This window comes from Onychostoma macrolepis, chromosome 20 (genome assembly GCF_012432095.1).
Source record: "Onychostoma macrolepis isolate SWU-2019 chromosome 20, ASM1243209v1, whole genome shotgun sequence".
Taxonomy (NCBI): Eukaryota; Metazoa; Chordata; class Actinopteri; order Cypriniformes; family Cyprinidae; genus Onychostoma; species Onychostoma macrolepis.
In genome coordinates, this window is record NC_081174.1 from 17,227,581 (window position 1) to 17,247,460 (window position 19,880).

General features: G+C 38.8%; 2 protein-coding genes across 8 annotated transcripts; both read left to right on the forward strand.

Moving 5' to 3' along the window:
• Positions 1 to 760: 760 nt before the first annotated feature.
• On the forward strand, positions 761 to 6,015 carry cdca4 (cell division cycle associated 4). Of its 7 annotated transcripts, none has more exons than XM_058756694.1 (4): positions 765 to 1,540; positions 2,469 to 2,493; positions 2,967 to 3,053; positions 3,767 to 6,015. In XM_058756694.1, the coding sequence occupies exon 4, from the start codon at positions 3,774 to 3,776 to the stop codon at positions 4,638 to 4,640; it is 867 nt and encodes a 288-aa protein (XP_058612677.1). In that variant the 5' UTR covers positions 765 to 1,540; positions 2,469 to 2,493; positions 2,967 to 3,053; positions 3,767 to 3,773; the 3' UTR covers positions 4,641 to 6,015. The 7 variants fall into 7 exon arrangements, with proteins under 7 accessions (XP_058612683.1, XP_058612677.1, XP_058612678.1 ...); XM_058756695.1 differs by having other exon boundaries at positions 765 to 1,321; XM_058756698.1 differs by having other exon boundaries at positions 765 to 933.
• A 723-nt stretch (positions 6,016 to 6,738) lies between these two features.
• si:dkey-177p2.6 (uncharacterized protein LOC568712 homolog) lies at positions 6,739 to 14,429 on the forward strand. The gene is made up of 2 exons (XM_058756702.1): positions 6,739 to 7,296; positions 13,561 to 14,429. The coding sequence occupies exons 1-2, from the start codon at positions 7,145 to 7,147 to the stop codon at positions 14,264 to 14,266; spliced, it is 858 nt and encodes a 285-aa protein (XP_058612685.1). The 5' UTR covers positions 6,739 to 7,144; the 3' UTR covers positions 14,267 to 14,429.
• Positions 14,430 to 19,880: the final 5,451 nt, after the last annotated feature.

Consider the following 19,880-nt stretch of genomic DNA (forward strand, 5'->3'; position numbering starts at 1 on the left):
CTACACTCCTGGTAGCTGAACTGTAAAAGTGATTGCTAAAATGTGTGGTCAAAAATAATAGCAAAACTTATTATATAATCTAATCTGATTTTCTTGAACTTGTTCAAAATGACAAAAGACAGTTACATTATATATAAGAAAATCTCCAGCTTTTTCCAACACATAATAATGTCTACAATTTTGTTTTTCTTTAAAAGAAAAGAAAAAACTAACAAAAAAATATTTTAATTTATTTTATTTTTTACTCTGAGCTTTACAGTTTGTATCTCCTCCAACATCACCTCCTGCTTCTCAAATGTCTGTACACCCCAGCATAAAGAAACCATTTCAAGGTTTGAATTAAGATACCGTGTTCATATTAGTTACATGACATAAAAAGAAAACAGTCATGAATGTAAAAATGCCCCAGAAAAATCACAGTGCATACACTGCCACTTAATAACAACGGTAATATCTGACACTGCCATCAGTATAACTCCCTTTGAATAAAATGTTAATCTTTCAAATATTAATGATTTTCTGCATGTTATCTATATCAACTAAACTCTTCTTTGGTCTGTGGGAATGGCTGAGAAATTGGCCCGCTAAATAACTCAGTGTGTAGCTACTTTGAGAAATCATAAATTCGTGCGTGTCCATTTGATTTTTAAGATGCCTCCAAAACAAGATGTGCATTGTTGAAGTTGGGGCCCGGGGTAGAATCACAGACGCTTTTGTTCGGGGTTCCCCGTTCCTGCGAAGGCCTGCTGTCGATCAAGAAGCAAGCGTCCGCCCCCATCGGCCCTTTCACTGCTGCAGCTGGCTGCCTCTCGCTGCTTACCGTCTGCTCACTGCAATCTGTGCTGGAGAGGCCATAGGAGCAGCAGCTTCAGTATTAAACCCGGCCTACAGACGCTTATGACGCTCGCCACCAAAGAACACAAATAACACGAGGTAAGTCTAAGTGTACTGACATGTGCGATTTAAATACAATCTATATTATGTAGTCGCGCCGCTTAAAATGATCTCGATCCGCGATGGTTAAATCGCAGCGCGGTCGATTTCGAAAAGCGGCATGTTTGCGGAAGTGACCGTGCGGTCCATGTTTAGCCGCCCTTGTTATTTGCCTTTACATGTCATGTGTGTGTGTTTCCAAACTATATTTCACTCTCACGTGCATTTTTCGACACGGTAAGCGTTCGGAAAAGTTGAAGATGCTGTTTGGGTTGGCGAAGTTGACTAGCCAGCGGACCCGTTTGAAAAATCAAAATGGCTTCCATCTTTGTCGTCTCAGCAGAGAGGTTTATACCTTTGTTTCCCCGTCTCGCATGTCAGGGAGTCTGTGAGTAACCTCCTTTTTATATTTATCTAGTGGATTATTGTCCATCGAACCTTCGAATGAAGAGTTTGGGTGTTTATTTCACTGGTTTTTATTTTGTTACTTACCCAGTAGCGCACTTTTTGACCACGTCAGTGCGGTGGGGGAGGGGAAGTGAGTCTGTCTGGGTGGAGCCTGTATGATACGTTCACTGTGGATGAATTATCCATTGCCCTCTTCGCTGTAAGTTTGATTTAGTTTAGACTCCAGCTACTGGAAGAATTGTTTACTGATTTTTTTCTTTTCTTCATTCATTTCTTTTGATTAGTTCTGTGCCACCACTTGCAATGTAGAATTCCAGTTCCATCAAATTCAAACTGTTTTACTTGAGAGCACATGGAGATCTCCTAAAAATCTCTCTCGATATAGAGTGCTGCAGGAATGACATATTTTTGTAGCCCAGTCTAGAAGTTAGCATCATACTGGTTGGTTCCCTTGAGGAAAAAAATAAAAGCCAAAAGGATTTTCGCACTGACTTCTGGATACTTGCAAAAAATAAATTATGATTCTCATATGTTTTGCTCATTATTATAATCTTTAATAATAATCGCAAATGAACAACTTTGCCAAAATAAAAAGCTATATAAACAAACTACACCAGGACTTCACTGTCACCACCAGCGTTTCTTTTAATCTTTAAAGGCAACAATTTGGAAAGTTAGAATATTTTTCAAGAGCTCAAGTATAAACACAAGGCTGTAAAAGTAGCCTTGTGAGTAGATATTTGTCTTAATGCCGTATTTGTCTTATATTTGTCTTAATATATCTTGTCTTTATATTTGTCTGATATTTGTCGTAATGTCCCCGACTGCCTCTGAAGTTCCATTTAGAGCTTTTTCAAGATTCAAAAAATGAGTGGGAGAATAAAACGTGAAATATATTGAGCTTGTGTTAACCACAGACTTTATTTCAGGTATTTAATCAAAAACCCACTGACTTCAGGACGACGAAACCCGAGGTTAAAAAAATCCTAACTCGTTTCCGGGTTTAGGACTCATTTCTTGCGCCACTCTATTATTAACTGAATGCAGTGCTGGTGTACGAAATGTTGGTTGTAGTTTTAGTTGCAGTGGTTATGTGTCAGCTTGCACTCTGGTCTCTTTTTCAACAGTGCTGGGATGTCACCCATGCTTCAGGTAGGCACACCACCATGCCCTTAATATCTGGTTAACAGTGTGGTTATGGGTTTAAAGTTCTTGTGTGTGATCTTGGTTAACTGTCAAGCAAATCATCTCCATTATGTTAAGTCATCCCTCTTAACATGAAATGACTTTGCAATACATGTGGTGGTTTTTTGTGTGCTTGCACTCAATGGATTTGTTGGTTTGCTTGTTTTGCATAGAGTTTGATGTGTAAAATGTAACTCATTACCATTGTTTAGCTATTGTCTTATGTCTTCCCCACCTTTCACCTACCCACCAGTATATGTAGCCGATCAGAGGTCCCTGTGCCCCCTCCCTACTCCTCCCAACATACATACACACACAATCACATACACGCTCACAAACTCAGTCGGTCAAGAGCTAGTGTGATGACAGATAATGTGCTTTGTCATGCTGGTTGGTGTCATGTGTTTTTCCTATACTGGATGCATGTTTGTTACTTTTAGGCTCCTGTAACCCTGGTTGGCTGGCCACGGAGACAGGGAGTCCTCGTCTCAGTACTGTGGCTCTCCACATTAGACTTTCTGTTTGGGGTATCTACTTTCACCTCCATTTTTATCTATTTTCAAAGGCTTGAAGCACAATTTCAACATTTTATTAGCTAAATCAGTAATTTGATATAGCGTGAGTTAATGTAGATTACTTTAATAATCTTCAAATTCCCATAATGTGCAAAGATCTACATTTAAAATGCATTTATGCATACTTTAGGTGGTTGTGGATTGACCATGAATGTAAGATGTGATCTTTGGCCTCAAAAATATTTTGATGTTCTGAAGCATAGGAGTTTATTGTTCCTGCTGAAATCATTTTCAGTTAGACTAAAGCATTTTTTTGATTCATAGTCAATCATATTACCAAGGTCCATTATAGTATTTAAAATGTCATAGTTAATTATCCATTTTATTTTGAAATGTATACATATATATGCATAGACATTCATGGCACACATTTTTATACAGTGTAAATGTTCTAAAAGAATAATTTGACTCTGAATTAGTTGTTTTTATGTTTTTGTTACACTCAAATGTACTTTCATAGAATGATTTTCCTTAAATTTATTCTTTGTCATTGACATTTCTATTGGTTTTATATTCTAGTTCCCATATTGCAACAATTATCATTTTTAATACATGTAAAGAGAATTTTTACGGATCTAAGAAACAGGGTCAGGATTGACTTTGACTTTGAACAGAACTGGATGAATGTGAACTGACCACCGCTATGCCTTTTTTCTTTTCTGTAGGCTAAACATGTTCTCCAAGGGCACCAAGCGTAAGTTTTCCGATGGTGATGAAGAGATATCCGAAGAAAGCCTGGTAGGTGCCAGGGTGGCATCTTCGTACAGCTTGCAACGGCAGTCGCTGCTGGACATGTCCCTCATTAAGCTGCAGTTATGCCACATGCTGGTGGAGCCCAACCTCTGCCGCTCGGTTCTCATTGCCAACACAGTCCGGCAGATTCAGGAGGAGATGACCCACGATGGCAGCTGGCATATGGTCACTGAAGCATTCTGTGGTCCAGGTCAGAGTCCCTCCGAGCGCTTGGTGGCCACTGAGGTCCTTTGTAGGTCGCGAGAGCAGGATGCAGAACCTAAACTCTTTTCTGTCATCAGCTACGAAGGTTGCCGTGAAGAGGAGGTGGTAGCTGATGAGACGCTGTGCTCGGTTTCAGTCAGCGATACTGTCTCTAATGTGTGCCTGGCAGGGCGTATGGGCCAGTGCTGGGAGAAGAGTGAGCTCAGTGGTGTAGAGAGGGATGAAGAGGCCCTTGAAGACTCTAAACTTGGTTCAGGAGAAGATGAGGAGATAGACACCGAGGATGGGGCTTCTACAGAGAGTCCAAAGACCATTGGACAAGTTTTTGGAACATTTGAAATAAAAAACGGTTCCCCGGGTCCAGACTCTGCTCTCGAAGAGCTGTTCTCTGATGTAGACACCTCCTACTATGATCTGGACACCATGCTGACCGGCATGCAGAGCGCACCCAAGATGGGCCCTTATGACCTCCTTGACAGCTTGGCACCGTCACACAGTTCCCCTTCCATAGTATCCACCCCGAACTGTCGTTCTGATCTCAATGAACTGGATCACATCATGGAAATCATTGTGGGTTCTTAGGTTCGACCTTATTCAGAGACTTACACGCTTGTCTTAATGTTACTGGCTTTTCTGTTCCTTATGGAAAGCAAGTAAAGTCTGGAGTCCTTTCAGGGAAAAGAGTTGATGTCTTTTGATGGATGGCCTTGATTTTATGAGCTGACCATAGTCATCTTATTTGCATACCCTTTGTATGTTTTAATGATTTCTTCTGTATTTGTCTGTCCAGACATGCTGTTTTTTATTTAATTTATTTGTTATACTCATGACACTACGGAGAGCAGAACAAGATGTATACAAAAGTTGTACAGCTTGGGATATTTTCATAAGGAGACAAAAGATTGTCTAAATGTGTATATAAATTATATATTTTTTACAATAGATTCTTCTTGTAATATGTTACTGTACATTATGTACATGTTCTACAAATTGATTTTAACCGAAGAGATTAGATTCTTATGTGCAACAACTCAACAAGTTTTCTGTTTATCAAAATCCATAAACTGAAGGAACTTAATTCAGTACTACAATATACAAAAGGCACCAAGTATACATACGATGATGCATGTTTTACATTTATGTGCTGATTTGCACAAAGTATTTTTTTTTCCTCTCAAGGTTTGATTGCAGTTGGCTGTCAATCAGCTCAGCCGTAGGTTTTGTTTGTTGTTAGATGTCAAAGTTCTTATATTTTGTCTTATCAACAAATGAAGTATAATGGGGCCAACCCATTTTATATTGTGACTTAATTTATTTAATTTATTTACTGCAAACGGTGAGTGTTGGCTGTGGTCAAACTCAGGGTGGGTTTTTAACTCTAGAGGACTTAGTAGGCCTGATTCACAAAAGCCTTTTGCACGTAGTAAATCGGTCACAGAATTAGTGCTTTGTGAGTTGTTTTGCACCAATTATTGGTGTAAGTATTGATTTGAAATAAGTTAACTGTTTTAATATTGGTGATTGGCCTAAGTATATCAGTCTATTAGTCCTCTAGACCCCTCGTAACGAGAAGGCATTTGTCTAGTTCTATGCATTGAGTGTCATAACACACTTTATACGTATGAAGTGTTTAAAATGCATTTAGTACAGTATTCTTTTTTTATACTTAAGAATCAGTCAACAAGAGAGGGTTTTATTTTGCTCAACATTTTCCCCCAGTTGTTACATATATATATATATATATATATATGTATATATAAAATTTGGTTTTGTCTAAATTTTTGCATAAACTATGTTTGTGCAAATTATAGGTTATTACACTTTGATAATTGTTTTCTTCTACATTGTCTCACACTTAAATTCTAAGAGGATGTTGTTTATTGTATGATCTTAAACTAGTATAGAGTATAAACATTTTATATGAGCATTGTAGCTTTTTTAACGTTTTTTAATAAAAGGTACAACTTATGAAAGTGTTGTGGTTTTTTTTACTCCTGCAATCAACTATTAAGGAGATCAGCTGTCATCGGTCTCTATAAATGCTCATGCTATATTGTTTCCATTTTAGTGAAGAATTGATACAGCGAGAAAACCAATTAATTATTCGTAATGCCAGGGAAACACAAGAGCAAAACTTCAAATGTTTCCAGAGAGTAAATCTTCTTAAATCAACGTCAAGGTTTCTTTCTGCACGAAGCGAATTCTAACACAAGTGACGTCAGCAGATGTGACTCAAATGAACGTCAATGTTTAAATCCCTCCGATCGCGCGCAGATATTATTAGATGTATGTCAGAAAATGTTGTACTATACAAGCCACATAGTTGTGAGAAGGTTTTATTTCCTACTATATCAGACTCCACTAAAAATCAGCTTTGCAAAGCAACGTTTAGAGAAATTCTACATTCAGATGCTTGTTAGTTTTCTTAAAATAGACACGGGATGCTTGGCAAAAAAGGAAATGGAAAGCCACAAACGTGCCATTTAGAACGCAGGTTTGTGCCGTAGTCCGGTAGCCGGTGCTCCAAACGGTCACGTTTTCGGTCTGTGGGCATGTCAGGGGGACGAATGTGATAGACAAGAGAGGAGGGGCAGAAGACGCGTTCCACCAATCAGGGGCAGTTACTAGGCGGGTCTGAGATCGCGTTCGACCAATCACAGCCTTCCCACCTGACGACCGTCAATCAGCTGAGTTCTTTCCCCGTTGATTCTACAGTGTAGCGAGATTCTCTTCTCGTGCCTCAGTACAGACGCGATCGGTCGCGTAGTTTTGCGCAAAATAATGTTTAGAATTTGGACCAGAAGCTCAACGCGAAGTTCGGCGACCGATTTAAACAAGCGTAAATCTTACTTTTATCAGTCAAGAGAATGTAGCGGTCATTCGAGGATCTTGGGTAAATTAATTTCGTAGTTCCATATAGACAGAGCCAGCACTTTACCAAGTAAGAACTAGCTAACTGGCTAATTCATTGCGCATCACTGCGAGCTTAGCCGCGGGGGCTAGCGGTGCGCGCGCACGTCTGCGAGAGTAGTTGGTTGTAATAAACGCTAAACAACGAAGCAACTGGTTGAGCCGAACATAATGGTATGGGTCAAAGGGACATCACAGCTTTCGAGGCGTCCATGAAAAGAAAAAACGGAGTTCCCACTGTCTCTATGTGTCGACTGGATGTGGAGTCCGCTGTTGTGAAGAAGGAAGTTGAGCCCGCCGGAGGAGATGGTGCCCTTTCCTCGTCAAGGTAACGTTAAAGACTTTTAATCACAAACTGTTTTCTGGATGTCGTTTGAGCCTGGTAGAAGACCTTTTAGTTATCATTCTGTTTTTTGAAATTGTTTTATATATTAATACTGTTCACTACTGTCCCTCTTTACATAACAACTAGAGTTTATGTTGATGTTACTTGAGCTTGTGTAGCTGTTACTCCGTTCACACCAGTTTATTTACAACTGGAGCAGTCCTAGCAAAAAGAATGTACACTAGTTTTTATATCTGGATCATTGTGTGTGTGAGCCTATAAACAGAAACTTTGGTACCTCGCGTTTTCTTCTGTACGTGGTCTCGGTTGCGTAACGGGGTCGATTTTGACAAACTGATTTTTGGACCAACTAACGTTCACTCGTAATATGTGACTGGACGGTTTTCTAGCAAACCTGCTATTAAAAAATAATAAAATAAAACTAGTATGTCGTTACGATATTTCAGTCGTCTTTTTCGCATACATGTCTAACTAAAGCAATGGTGAAAGCCAAGAGTGCATGAATGCAGGTTTCAGTTTTACTAAAGTTTCATAATTCGAATGAATGATGTGTAATTTTACATGAATCTTTATGAGTATGTGTTTCATAGTATGTGTACGCGAAAAACTGATTTAAAGTTACGAGCAGTTTCAGTTTCAGCTGCCTTTCGGAAAGCGAAAGCCATAGTTTTTATTGAAAGCAGCTGATATGTGGAGTTTAAAAAAATGACACACTTTATTTGGTTGTGATATATTACATAGTAAGAGTTGAAGTGTAGTATGGTCACTTCTGGGTATTTTGTGGATAATTCACTTGAACAATAATAAGTATCACCTTAGGGTTTTTAAAGAAATGTACAGGTTTGTAATATGTATTTGACTTCTGCAGATGATAAGTCCGTTACTGCAATAAACAGAAAGTCAGTAGTGCCTAAACTAGGTTCTGCTCTCTCATGGCTGTCAAACAGTCAGTTAACTTCTTGCAAAAAGGTTAACAGTTGTTTTTGTTTTGTTTTTTTCTTGACAAAGTTAATGGCTTATTAGAGGTGTGTAATCGAATGTAAAGCAGGGTCTTCAGCAACTTGAACCTCAGTCATGTATTACTTGCTAATTACTTCTTAGTAGGAAAGTATTCCGATTAAATGAATAAAATCCATCTGAATCTTAGGTCACACTTTATATTAGGTGGCCTTAACTACTATGTACTTGCATCAAAAATATGTACTTATTGTGGTCATATTGTATTGCAAAACACTTTTGCTGCTATTGAGGTGGGATACGGGTAAGGTTAGGGACAGGTTTGGTGGTATGGGTAGGTTTAAGGGTGGGTTAAGGTGTAAGGGATGGGTCAATTATAAATGTAATTACAGATGTAATTACGTATAGGTATTTTTAAATATATAAGTACAGTGTAAAAACATGTATGTACACAATAAGTGCATTATATCAAATGATTAATTTAAATGTAAGTACATAGTAGTTAAGGCCACCTAATATAAAGTGGGACCGACTCTTATACTAGACTGAGGTTTCACCACAGACTCAAAGACTTGCACCACTGATAAGACAAGCGGGCTTCATACGAGTGTGTGTTCACGTCTGTCAGCGTGACTAACACCCTGAGTCACTTCGTCAGTCTGTTGGAGCCGCCCAGTTACAAAGCTGCCCAAACTAAGACATCCGGCCTGTCTACCCAGTGGTTCATTATTCAAGACTTAGTCGGCTTGTCAATGGCATTTGCCACCTACTCCCTCCCTCCTACTCGGTCAATCCCCTGTGCTCTTTCTTACACTCTTCAACTCAATCTCTCGTTCAGTGACTCCCTCCCACTTTCTCTCGCAGACTAACGTTTCTTGACGCTCCTGCTTGCTCTGGCTTATGTACACCCTCTCTTTTTCCTGATTTTTTTTTTTTTTTAAGACTCTTTCCTGTTGTCCTCTTTATCGTGACTACCTCCTTTGGGGCAGTGGGAGGGAAACCGGAAGAGAAAAAGATGGAAAAATGACTCAACCACGTCAGTTTGGCTTGCTCTCATGCAGGAAGTATCGTAACTTAAGCTGGCCTATGAGTTGAAGCAACTCTTATCTTGTCCTCAGAGTGTGCCTAAAGATCATTTCAGTGCTGTCTGTCACTTTGTGGTCTTCTATTCATTCATTTTTTTTTATGTATTAACTACACAGTGATGGAAATGAAGTCCTTATCTCTCTACCTTCAGTGAAACTGATGTATCTCTTTGTGTGGAGCTTGGCTGCTATTCATTTATGCGGTGCTGTGCTGCTGTAAGTGAAAGCAGCAGTATAAAGTCACTTCTCAGTTGTTCAGCCTCTTATGTGTGTTGCACAGGCAGAATGAATGATAACTTGACAGTCTGTAAAACACTTAATGTCAATACTTTTATGCACGTAGCACCTTCATTATAGAAGTGTAACAATCTGTTATTGATACTACACTTTACACATTAATAAAAATATATGATAAAAGTTTAATGATAAGATTTACTTATCAAATGTATTAAATTATTTAGATATTATTATTATTATTATTATTTATTATTATTATTATTATTATTATTACAAAGCATGCATCTTAAAGAATGTCTGCTGATTATCAAAAAGGCCTAATATTACATAATTTGATGATGCTGAGTTAAAAAATATCAGCATGTTCCATCATGTACAGTTTTTTTCTTTCCCACAAAATAAAAACTTCCACTTGCTAAAATAACAAAGCTGTCAAATGTCAAAAGGTTTAATGACAAAAGTAAGTATTCAAAACTTAGTCTGTAAAGGAGTGGAAAAAAGTTCAAATACTGAATTTAAAGTCAAAGATCTGTAATTTTTCTGTCACTGAATGTAGTAAACTCCTAGAGATGTAGGGAAGAAAAAAACATCATAATTCTAACTTTGAAATCTAATGTTGTATTAATGCATAGTACAATCTAATATTGCATTTAAATGTTGAATGTTCTTCACCTTACCGTTGGTTGTTAAAAGCAAACATTTTATGAAATGCGTATATTTTGTGAGGGAGTGTGACATGCTAAAGTCAGCACCCCATAATAAGTAAGAAACAAGTATTTGATTTCATTTAGCAAATTAAATGTTATTGTTTAAGTCTTAAGTAGTTATTACTGTGTCAAACAGCAGTTATATAACAATTATTAAAAATAAGTTCTACACATTGGTTATTGGACACGTTAAAGATAATCTGTTTTGCTTATAAAAATTGGGTATCATTGTTTTGCCATGGTCGGCCTCACTTCTGAGTCACCGGGTAAAAAACAAACTGAAGTACCATCATGTATATGTGCAGACCTGAAGTGATGCAACGCAGCATACTCTACTGCAATGCTGCCTCTTCTATGCATCCCATTGTGTTCTCCCACTTTGATGGTCGTCTCCGTAGTTGTGCTTATTGTTTTTGAGCAGCAGACTCTGTGTGCCACTCAAGCGCCAGCCTCTCATCCACCGCTGTTGCCATGGCAAGCAGACCACAGAGGCCAGTCTAACCGGAGGGGCCCAATTTAAATCATGCCTTGCTGCTTTAAAGCTGCAAGACTTTATAGTGACCAAGTCAAATTTGAAGTTGTTCAGCTTGCCTTCTTTTAAAAAAGCTTTATAATGCACATTTGAATGCACAAATCAGTCAGTGACCTTTTTCACAAGCTTTAACACTTGTTTGATGTCATAAGCACGATAAGCCAAATGTAATATGAACTCTTCCACGTCATATTCTTCTTGATTATATTGTTTTTCCATAGTCGTGGTGGTTTGCTCGCTCGCATTCCATTTATAGCTTTCTGTTGCTGACAGAGACAGGCTGCAGACCTTCTTCCAAGCGTACGTGTGCTCCTGCCGGAATTCAGCTGTGAAATCTGCAGGAATACAGAATGTCCCTTTTGAAGCCTTGTGACTGCTTTGTGGGAACGGCACCTATAGGGCTGAGCAGGAATGAGCCCAGAGTGCTCTGCTAGTGTGCATGGTTATATAACCGCTAGCCCTGGCGTGACACACTTGAGCACTGCAGCCCATGCATGCGTGTACACACACACACACACACACACACACACGTTCAGGCTGTTTCCAGGCATTAAAAGTGTTTAATCAAACTTGTTTTGATGCAAATGGTGTTAGTTGTTCTTTGATTAAAGATATTCATGCTTCAGTTAGGTCATGACTGGATGTGGTATCTATTGCCTTAAACTAAGACTTAACACACTGCATTTTTCTACATGGTGGGATTGAGACAATACAATCTAATGCATCCGTCTCACTTCTGAACACGAGAGGCTCTTCTTGGCTCCTGCAGCTTCCTGTGCACCCTGCAGTAGAGAAGAGCAGTCAGTGACCAGACCTGCGGGGGATGTCTGCCTTCGTTCAGAGTGATGGATGTAGGGAGGGGGGCGCCTACACCACAGAGAGCGCAGAGGTGGATAGACAGTCTCTCACATTTACAGCCCTTCCACTCAAACTCCAGCTCTCCAGATCCGAGGCGGCTATCTGACAGAGCAGTTATGGTCGGGATTCAAATCGTGCGCCCACAAGCCACATTTCGCTTTTGTTTGTGCATAAACATATGGTCCAAACAAAATTTGTGGCTTGGAATGGTAACTTTGAATATGGGATTGCATACTTTAGAAAACCATTTTTTAGTACTTCCTTTTATTGTTTAGATTTGACAGGTCCATAGTTCTATAAAGAACCTTTCCATTGCACAAAAGGTTCTTTATAATAAAAAAGGTTCTCTAGATTATTAAAATTGTTCTTCACACTAAGAAAAAAAATGGTTCTTTTAAGAACTGTTAACTGAAAGGTTCTTCAATGGCGTGTTTGCGAAAACCCCTTTTTGGAATTTAAAAATGTATTTTGAAGGAGGTCTTTGCTTGCAAGAATCGCTCACGGGATAGAAGCTGCAGCAGTAAGCATTGCGCTCCTGTGCTGCGTATCCTCCTCCGCTGTGAGAAGGGAGCGCTAACGAAGCATGAGCTTATTCTCAAGTGTACTGCAGTCGCAGCCAGGAGGAGCTTGAGCTAATGCATCCACCTCTCAGGAAGTCCCGCTTAGGGAGGAGGAGAAAGAGCTGTGTCAGGTTAAAGCTTCATGTTATCAGTCATGTATCAGATAACAGTCAAATTTCAAGGCGAAAGTGTTTGTCAAGAACAGAGTACAGCAATAGTCTCTGTGTGCACAGACGATGGTCGTGGTGCTGTTAAATTCGCAATTGGTTTATTGCATGCAAATGTAATATCTGGAGCAGACCGCACAGTGAACTTTGCAGGAATCAGTAGAACATGGATGCAATCTCATGTGATCCAGGCAACATGCAGAAACATAAAATATCAGATAATTCAACCTTTTTTATGACTAAGCAAGGTTAGTTCATGTTGTAAAATGTAATGAATAAAAAAACATTGTATTTAGCCTATGAATTATTAATTCATGATTTATGGAAAAAATACTTTTTTGCAATGAAAACTATTTAAAAATCGTGATTGCAATGAATGCACCATATTGAATTTGTATGTGTGTGAAAATGAGGCTGTGAGGGATAGACTTAAACTCTTTACAGTGGCATGCACCATGTAGGTAAAATGCAATTTACAAAAAAAGATGTTGTCTAAAGGTTTTTTGCAAAGACGCTTTGTCAGCTAAACAACTGGCATGTTGTTAAACAACATTATAATCCATTGAACACCATTGAATTTTTTTTTTTTTTTTTTTTCCCACACCCTTTTTATCATTCCTGTCAAAAGTGAAATATGGCGCTACCCTGACTAAGGTCTATTCAGTGTGTAAGGAAAATGTTTAATCTAAATATACTTTTTACTTAGCTTACACCACTTATGTCACTAAATTTAAACCTTTCTTGAAAATATAAAAATGTTTAAAAACCTTATGAAATCAACATTAATTCATTTTTAAGAAATTGGAGCTTGTGTTTTGAGCTGGTTTTTAAAAGGTTTTTCCTTCTATTTATTGTGGACACTTATTTGTCATTGGTCCCCACCTATGGCATTGATTGTGGATTTGTTCGGTGACGAGCTCGGCAGTCTAGAGAGGCTTGCTTGCAAAAAAACATTGTTGTTGGTGCATAACATCCCTCTTATATGTTCTTGCAAAATCTATTATTGGATGATGCTTAAAAAGCTTGAATTACGAGTAATAGCATGCACCCTTAAGTAATATTTCACTTCACTGCAATGTAGGTCAGCGAAAGAAACGTTCCTGTTCTGTTTTTCTGAACTTCCCTTTCTGTTCTCATCTCTAGGTACATGTTGGGCCGGGGGGTGAAACGTAAGCTAAGCACATGTGAGGACCCTGCCCAGGACTTGCCATATCCTCAGCAGAGGCAGCTGGTGCTGGACTTGTGTCTAGACAAGCTACAAAGCTGCCAGCAGCGTGCTGAACCCTGCCTGCACCGTTCGGTCCTGCTGGCCAACACCCTCCGCCAGATTCAGCAGGAGATGAGACAAGAGGGGGAAACCTGTGTGCCACCAGCCCCGCTCGGCCCCTCGCTCCCTCATGCCTCCACCCCACGCCACTTCCCCGACCTGCCACCTGTGCCCTTAGACTGTCCTCCACCCCTAACCGGAGCACTCTCCCCTTCATTCCCCCTCACGACGGCTGAGGATGAGGAGGTCCAGTTGGGCAGCACTGAAAATGAGACCGTTTTGCCATCCCTCGCTGGTGAGGACGACACAAGGTCGTCAGATTCGCTTTTCGGCTCTTTTGAGATTACTAATTCCACCAGCTACTTGACAGACTTGCCGTTGGATGACATCTTTGAAGACATCGACACGTCGATGTACGACGACTCTGATGTTTCTGTCCTGGCGTTTCCTGCGCAGAGAAGCAGCGGGGTGGACGATGGCCTCAAGACCTTTTCCAGCTGCACATCCAACAGCAGCCTACAGCTCTGTCTCTCAGACATCAACGACCTGGACCACATCATGGAGATCCTGGTGCGCTCCTGAACCACGGCTTGCACCACAGTGTCCTCATTCAGCCATCCCAGTGTTTTCTATGGGAAATGAATAATACAATGTGTTTTCTTTTAAAAAAACAAAAAACAAATATTTGATCTATTTTTATACAAAGGACTGATATATTTATATATAATAAAAGGAAACTGCCTGACACACTCTCACTGTAGGATAAATGCACATTTTTAAGACTTTACAGATGGTCAAGCTTACGCTGCCATCCTTCATATTTAAGCAAACTAAGATATGAATATGCAGGGACTTCGGAAACAAATACAAAGTATTACCATTGACGCTTATTTATATTGGACAGTGACTCAGTTGTATTTAAAAACACGGAGGAGATTGAAGAAAAGTGGATCGTGACGGATGCTCCGTAGCTTTTGATGAGCTAAAAGACATTTATTTTTTTGTGATCTCCACTGTATTCTGAAGCATTACATTTACTGTCAGTAATTATGATTATCAGATCATGTCATGCACATGCAGCACTCACACTACCTCTCAAGATACCAAGAGCTCTTTCTCTATACAAAGACTGTCGTTACAACTGTATTTTAATGGTTTCTCTCCAATAACTTTCAAAACTGCTGATTGTTTTATATATGGCTCTCTCTTCGCAGGAAGGCCTCTCCTCAAATGTTAGGATTCAGTCCAAAGCTATAGCTGTAGTAGAAAGGCTTTTGTCTCGATCTTTCTATTCAAAACTTTCTTTTCGAAAAATTTCTGGTTTCAGAACGAGCTGTTGCTTGCATAAAAAGTGATCTATATTTTCTAATCACTTGAAATGTAATGCTATTTCTACTTTTCACGTACATGATTGTCAGACACACAGCCACAGTCGAATCCCTCGTATGAACATAGTGCCTACAACGGAGAATGAAGACTGCCGACGATGAACTGCACACTGTGGACCTGCACATAGACTTGCCTGAGTTTCCTGCTCTACGCCCATGACGCTCCTGAAGTGGGTTGTTTGCCACTTTTTGAGCGTTTAGCACGATCCTCTGTCCTCTAAATAAGCCATTACCCGAATGTGGGTCCACATCTCCTCTCTGTTGTCCTTCATTGTGATCTACACTGCAAAAAGCTGATCGTGGATGTCTGTGGATGCCTCTCGTGATGTCTCGAGGACCATTTCTGAATGTCCAAGCTTACTTGTGTGGACCAGAACTGATGTCTCACCTGCTTGCTTTTTCCCTTCATCACGAGCCATAGTTATTAGTTACTACTCAAACGTGTGCAGTGGTAGACCAGAGCGAGGCCCTTGGTTTTTGACCTGTATTAACATCCACTGAACATTAAGTTGCTGCAATCGAATGCGAAAGAGCCAAAAGCTGCTGTCTCCATTAAGACTGGGCAGAAACAGGGGGAGGGGAAGAACCAGAGAGCCAGATTAAGAGGGGGGGGAGTTAAAGCAAATAGCTCCTGTCACGTGGAGAGCTGTGCTAGTGGTGAACGCTACATTGAGAGTTTGACAACAGCTGGTATGTGTGCGCTCGCATTGGTGCGCTCGCAACAAGCCCCGCCCCCAGTGAGGCCCAAAGGGGCTTTGATCTCCTCCCGACCAATCGTTTTAGTTTAAGGGAGGAGCTTTGTTCTCTCTCTGCTTTATGTGGAAAAGAATAACAAGTGGAAGCGGTCCAGTTTGGTCTGTTAGCTCATGGTGGAATGTCTTCCCTTGCCTATGGATAGCTCACTTTAATCATTAGTGGCTTAAAACATTTATGGTCCGAATTTGAGTTAAATTTAGACATTCCAACTAAAATAAATGAGATATTTATATAACTGAAGAAAATACTAACAACAGCATTGGAGATGGCAGCAGAGGAGGGATTTTTTGTGTTTTTGGTCGAAACTAACATGCTCGTACCCCTTTAAACTCAGGCTCGCAGGCGCCCCACCCTGCCTTTCCCGCTCACAAGACATGCACCGCCACAGAGAAAACCTGACACTCGCAAAGTTTACACTCAGATTTTAGGAATCATGCTCGTGTAAGATGGTAACCATAAATCAGAGAGAGATTGTATGGACCATCGGTGTTACAATAGCACCTGTTTTTAATGCTGAAAGCTGTGGATCTAAAGAGTGTGTAGCTTTTTAAGCTTTGTAAGCTTGATCAGTTTGTTTCTTTTTCTGTTTATTTGTGTTGTGTATGTATATTTGTATTTATATATTTTACTTGTGTTTTGATGTTGTTGTTGTTGTTGTTGTTGTTTTTGTTATTGACTGAAGATCATGAGATAATATATTGCTTTTATTTAAGAGTGAGATATGATCAGTAGACTTCGGTCTTTAAGAGGTTTTATTTGTTTTTTTGAAGTGTGATTTGTACTTCACCTCCTCTTCTTAGTAATAATTAATGTGTACATATATAATGCAGAATTGTGAGATGTTTATCATTGGAATTATTTGTAAAGGTTTCGATCTGTGCTAACCATGATGGGATCTTCTTTACGGTGTGTTCACTTCCCTTTGGACCAGGCAGTTATTTAGGCAGCTTTTTAACAGTTTTTATGCTAAAGTGGTTAAGGAGGAGAGCTTTCAGTTGTTGGCCTCATTTAAATGTAACGTGTCCTGCTGCTTGAGATTCAGTCTCTTGAAAGACATTTGTTTCACAATAATCAGCCCCAGGAGCCTGTGGTTTTAAACTAATGTTCATTATGCTTTAGTCTAGGAACATGTATTGCAGTAATGCATAGAGCAGCAGTGAAAACTGGTTTACACTGTGTTGTAAACTTGTGAACGGCTTACTCAAATAATGTTTGGTACGTTTGATGTACCGGTTGCACAGAGAATACAAAAAGCAGCAAGAGTTTGTATCATCATGGTCCTTCTTAAAATTGCTGGTTGTGAGGCACAAAACAGCAAGCTTTAAACATCACCTCATCTTGTTAATTTGGCAATTATTTATTTTTTAAGAGTACCTTTTTTATTTTAATTATCCTAATGAAATTGTAATATCAGAAACCTCAAAATGTCACTTTGTCCCAAGTGCAATATGAAAATATGAACATAAGCGCTGTATTGCCTAATTGCAAATGACATAATGTAGTAGGCCTATATACCTTTGAATGAATAAATGGCTAATGTTTTTTTTTTCTTTTCCTATTCCTATTGATGACTTTACACCCTACATTTTCTTCTACCCCCAGAAACTGTCCTTTGATCTGTTTTGACCGCAGATTTTTGTGATTTCTGTAAATAAAGCATTTTCTTTTGCAGTCATATTCTATGCAATACATTGTAGCAGGTCAGTATGTCAAATAAAAAAATGGAAATGGAAACGTGTTATGTACTCTATAAGATCTACAACCAGTCAAGCACACCGATATAAAACGAACAGTCAATATGGAGTAAACAAGGCAATTAATAATATAGAAAATACGGGCATATACCGCCCCCTACAGGCAAAATCAATTTTCTTGGAATTAAATGCTGTAGAATATCTTTCAGATACTGCACAAACATAAATGGTATATCAAATCGTGATACAAAGGTTATCACTTAAGTCTCATATAAACAAACAACTTCGCATTAAAGATTAGTTTTAAACCATGATGCAACTCATATAAAAATGAATTAAAAATGATTTGCTTTCCATGGATCTATTTGTAAAACATTAGAATTCAAACTCAAAGATGGCTGTCTGCACTTGGGTCGAATTGCTCGCAACAAGCACATGCATTAATAATGCAACAACATGTATGAAGAAATCTGCTCTCCACACCATATAGAGTCTCAAGACATCTTTCTCTTCATATTTTTCTCTCTCTCAAACAGCTGGTGTTTAAAAGTGCTTAAGTATTTAAAATGCCAGGTTCTTCCTCATGCACCACAGCGTGCCCCTCCGTCTGTATGTTTGGTGGGTACAGAGCTGCACTCCTCCTGGGATATCACTGCAGTTTGCTATGCTTGAAAGCAACTGCCAAGAACAACAAAGTCAGCACAGGGCAGGGGTGGGAGACAAATTTGACTGAAATACCAATATGGCTCTCAGAGTCTTCCTCGTTGTGGTGTTGCAACAAGATTGTGGTGAGTCAAAGATCGTCTGATAGTAGGCCTATTCTTATTGGATTATAGTTCATTTTATAATGTTGGCTTTCTAACAAATGTATTTGGTAACGTAACATTTTTTTTTTTTTTGTCTCGTTTGATTTAAAAAAATACTCAAAACTGTTTATTTTTAATAATCATATTCATTTTTATACAATGTGTCAAGGCTATACATTATTTCATGTATTAATTTTACTACAACGCTGTTTGCACCGCGCTCTTCTGTCACTTTATCTTTTTATTTTGGTGCGTCAGTCTGTTAAATTACTTAGTATAGGAGATTATGATCCGCACTCACGAAAACAGTTTTCTTTTTACGTTTTATTTTACATTCATCGCTGATGGGAAAAGACACAAACGTTTCGGCTCAAAGCCTTGCTCAGTGTGCACTAAAGGAAGGAAAAAGAAAACTGTTTTCGTGAGCGCGGGTCATAATCTCCTATACTAGCCTATGTATTAATTTTATAACATAACAATGTTGCACACAAAGCAGAACTACACACTTTTTTCCTGTTTAGCTGATCTGATGGAGTGCATGAGATGCTCACCTGTCAGTCTGCTCCGAATAATTCATTTGATTTCCTATGTTGGCTGTTTACTTCCAGAAGGTCCAGAAGGTTCAAAAGGAATCAAGAAAAGCCTTTGACTGTTTATACTCTGTTTATATTCATTTAAACAGTTTATTTTGTCTTGTACTTTTAATTTACACAATACATTTCCTGGCAAGACGATATATAGAAAATATAGCAAACCCTTAAACAACATATAATATCAAGACTTTTAAAGATATTTTAGATTTACACCTCAAGTATCAGAAGAGGAGTGTTAGGGTTATAAAATAATCATATAACCATAGTAGCCTAAATTAATGACTAAACTATTTCTGATATGTCAAACTTGTCAGTTCAGTAAAAAAAAAAAAAAAAATCTATTAATAGCATCAAAATAGCAAAATAAAAAAATGCATCTGTTTGCTGCAAGCAATTCGATCCAAGTGCAGACGACCTCCAGATAGCCATGAATTCTAATGTTTTACAAATAGATCCATGGAAATAATAGCAGACTAAGGCTAGTGTCTCATTTCTATTAAATCGTTTTTTAGGCCAGATTTATGTTGATAGGCCATTTACTCCAAAGGGTGATCAGTCATGTTCCTTTGAAAGCATCAAGAGCAAGATCTCTAATTTTATTACAGTGTGAGTTAATGACAGGCAAATGCCAATAATTAAAGAATCAATACATTTTCTAATACAACAGCATGTCTTACTGAAGGCCAGAGGATCAAAGATCAGTCAGCTCTCTTTACCTCGGCTCCACCTGCTGGACATACTCATGTACTGACGGCTAAAAGTGAATCTGTCTGTTTTAAGGAAAAATCACAGACTGTATTCTTCCCACACATCTCATTTTCACACTTGTATTGGGATCGTCTAATACCAGAAAAATTTCAAAAGAAAACAGATAAATTTTGAAGTAAGGTAATATGAATATGGTTTCAATATTTACCATATTTGTGCATAGTAACAAGTTTAATTATCGTATTTGTATT